General features: G+C 44.5%; 1 protein-coding gene across 1 annotated transcript; it reads left to right on the top strand.

Annotated features, from left to right (window-relative positions):
- Positions 1–867: 867 nt before the first annotated feature.
- Positions 868–3453, top strand: slitrk5b (SLIT and NTRK-like family, member 5b; the record flags this gene model as incomplete). The annotated part of the gene is made up of 1 exon (XM_080839993.1): positions 868–3453. One exon carries the CDS (start codon positions 868–870, stop codon positions 3451–3453), a length of 2586 nt encoding a protein of 861 aa, XP_080696119.1.
- Between the last annotated feature and the right edge of the window lie 204 nt (positions 3454–3657).

Raw genomic sequence — 3657 nt, 5'->3', positions numbered from 1 at the left:
GTCACCTACAACTGTTGGATATTCGTCACCATTCAATACAAACTTACGGAACTGACGGAGAAAAGACGATGTTTCTTAATCAGTAGGTTTCAGTTGAACGCTAAATTGATTTACCATAACAGTAATTTTAAAATAATGTACTGTAGTGAAATGTTCATAATGCGAAGGTTGATTTAGTGATTAGGCTATGTCACAAGGACAACATTTCAAGCGAGGCGCGAGGCTGTGTGAATGTCCTCAAAGTAGTCTATGTGGGTGCGCGCTCTCGCGCCCTTGGCGTGTGTGCATGAGAAGCAGAGGAATGGAGAAAGCACATAAACGCTTGGAGGAACTTTCTGTCTCCGAATATTCACGACAGTAGAAATAAACAAGAGTTCAGTCTGATCTTACGCGGTGATAAGTGAATGTGCCTTTCGTAGTCTATGTGAACTCCTGGGTGAGTATTATATGGAACAGAGAGTACAAATATAAAGATGTGCAGTTCATTTTCAGATTATGATCAATTGTACCCTTATCTGGTTTAAAATAACCAATACTTGACAGAATTAAGCTATTCCGAAAATAATTATCGTCAGCACCTCGTAAGGGATGTGTGCAGTGTTTTAATTTTTTTGCTGATGCAATGTTTAGTGGTGATGTATTTTTCTTTATCGTGCACATAGATATATAGACGACGTCGTTATGAAGAATATTGCTTTTCATCGCGCCTGGACGGTGCGGGAGTGTCGTTTTATTTGCTGATGACTTTGTGATGACCGGGAATAGTGATTGACCTACTGCTCTTTCAACAGCAAATGTATGTTTTTCTTTTTCTCTAGATGACTTTCCTCTGTTGCACAGCTGTGAGTTTGGCCATCCATTCCCAAGATGCATTTTTGGATTGCTACCACACTGCTTGCTGTCACATCTCTGAGTTTTGTTGAGATGCTTGACAGATATGGTGAGATATGTAGAGAACTGTGTGACTGTGAAGAGAAAGATGGGAGTCTGAGTGTCAGTTGTGAAAACAGAGGAATAACCAGTCTAGCAGAGATAACACCGCTGCACTTTTCCACATATCATCTACTGCTCACTGGAAACCTCCTTAAGAAACTGTCTTTCAATGACTTTGTGTATTATGAGGGTGCCACCATTTTGCATTTAGGAAACAATGACATATCAGAAGTGGAAACAGGAGCATTTAATGGACTGCAAGGATTAAGAAGACTACATCTTAACAATAACAAAATTGATTCTTTGAGGGAGGACTTTTTTGTTGGTCTTGAACAACTGGAATATCTTCAGCTCGACTATAACTACATTTCCCACATTGATGCCAGTGCCTTCAGCAAACTGCATCATCTGGAGGTTCTCATTTTGAACGACAACTTGCTGTCTTCTCTGCCAACTAACGTGTTTCAATACGTCCCCTTAACCCATCTGGACCTACGGGGGAACCAGCTGAAACTGCTTCCATACAACGGCCTGTTGGAACACATGAACAAGATTGTGGAGTTGCAGCTAGAGGAGAACCCTTGGAACTGTTCATGTGAACTCATCCCGCTCAAGGCTTGGCTGGAGAGCATCTCCTACACGGCTCTGGTGGGTGATGTGGTCTGCGAGACCCCGTTCCGGCTCCACGGGAGGGATCTGGATGAGGTTTCGAAGCAGGAGTTGTGCCCCCGGAGAGCGATTGCGGAGTATGAGATGCATGCAGAGCCTGCCCGGAGCAGTGAGGCGTACTTTCAAACCACGCCAGCTTCTGTGGCGGCATCCGTGACATCATCAGGAATTTTGCGGTCTTTGAGGCCTACTAAGGGCTCTCGTCAGTCAGGCAAATTGAGATCTAAACCCACCTCTCGACCGTCTCCTAATAAACAAAACTATGGCCCGATGGTGTCCTATCAAACCAAATCTCCTGTGCCTTTGGACTGTCCTACTGCATGCAATTGCAACCTTCAAATATCAGACCTAGGTCTGAATGTGAACTGCCAAGAGAGGAAAATTGAGAGCATTGCTGATCTAAATCCTAAACCTTACAATCCTAAAAAGATGTATCTTACTGGGAATAACATCCCACTGGTGCATAGATCCGATTTCACAGAGGCCGTGGGATTGGATTTGCTTCACTTGGGCAACAATCGAATCTCCGTCATTCATGACCGCTCTTTTCGGGATTTAACCAATTTGCGAAGGCTTTACTTGAATGGGAATTTAATCGAGCGCCTGACGGAGGACATGTTCTATGGGCTAGAGAGTCTTCAGTTCCTGTATTTAGAATACAACGTCATCAGGGAAATCATGCCGGGTACCTTTGAGCAAGTCCCGAGTCTCCAGCTGCTCTTTCTCAATAACAATCTTCTCAAAACCCTACCAGAGGGAGTGTTTAATGGATTAACGCTCTCTCGACTTAACCTGCGTAATAATCACTTCCGTAATCTGCCGGTTGGTGGTGTGCTGGATCAGTTGAAGTCACTGGTGCAAATAGATCTCTTTGAGAACCCGTGGGATTGCTCGTGTAGCGTGGTGGAGATGAAACTCTGGTTGGAGCAGCTCAACACCGGTACCGTAGTAAACAGTGTGATATGTGAGTCCCCGGTGAGACTCACTGGAGAGGATATGAGATACATCCACGCTTCTCATCTTTGCCCCAACAACTCAATCCTTCAAGGTTCAGCAATCCCACCATCTGAGGAAACTTTACCTGGCAGCACAATCACCTTGGAGTCATCTCTGGATTATGACAGTCCATATAGCACAGTTCCCCTCTCCGTGCTCATATTAGCCCTGCTCATGATCTTCATCATGTCTGTGTTCATCACGGCAGGACTGTTTGCCGTCGTGAGACGCAGGCGGAAGAAGACCCAGAATGTACAAGCGACATCCATAAGTGCAGACCTGACCTCTTTCAACAGTTTGTACAGCAACAGATCGGCGACCAAAGTCAAGTCCTCCGCTGGACATTTGTACGAGTACATTCCGCCTCCTGGTGATCGCGCGGCTAAAAACTCCACCTACGCCATTAACGAGCACAGTACATGTGAGGGATTCAGAGACTTTGACGATCTGAATGGGGCGTTCACTCCAAACTCTGACGACGAGTTGGCAAGCATTGCTAGAAGTTCCGAGTACAGCGATAGTACCCTTGACCCCCTAAACAAACCTACCCCCTTGCAAGATAACTTTTTTTACAGAGACATTGTAGCACGGGACAAGCAGCTGCCTTATAGAGGTAGTCAACATTGTAAGCACAGTGGTCAGTCTTCAAACCAATACAACCAAGACTACGATGTCAGGCCACAGTTTCTGCACACGGACGACAGAGTACCACAGACAATGGTGTACTGCACAGCACCAGCAACCGTTTATGTTGAACCTAACAGGAGTGAATATTGGGAGTTGAAAGCCAAGCTCCATTTCGAACCAGACTACCTTGAAGTCCACGAGAAACGGACGACATTCACCCAGTTTTAATCTATTATTTTATCTTTTTAATTTGTTGCTTTGAAATATATCATATCATTGTAAATTCTTAAAACCTTGTACTTATTGATATACTGACTGTTTACCACTCTCTATAACCTAGGATTTTGTTAGAGTGGATCAACATTTGTGCCAGTTAGTGGGCTAAGCCATGCCTGAAATACAGACGGTTTGGCTGTATTCACTGTACTCTTA

The sequence above is a fragment of the Sprattus sprattus genome (genome assembly GCF_963457725.1).
Source record: "Sprattus sprattus genome assembly, chromosome: 5".
In the NCBI taxonomy this organism is placed as follows: domain Eukaryota; kingdom Metazoa; phylum Chordata; class Actinopteri; order Clupeiformes; family Clupeidae; genus Sprattus; species Sprattus sprattus.
This window is presented reverse-complemented; position numbering and strand designations above follow the sequence as displayed.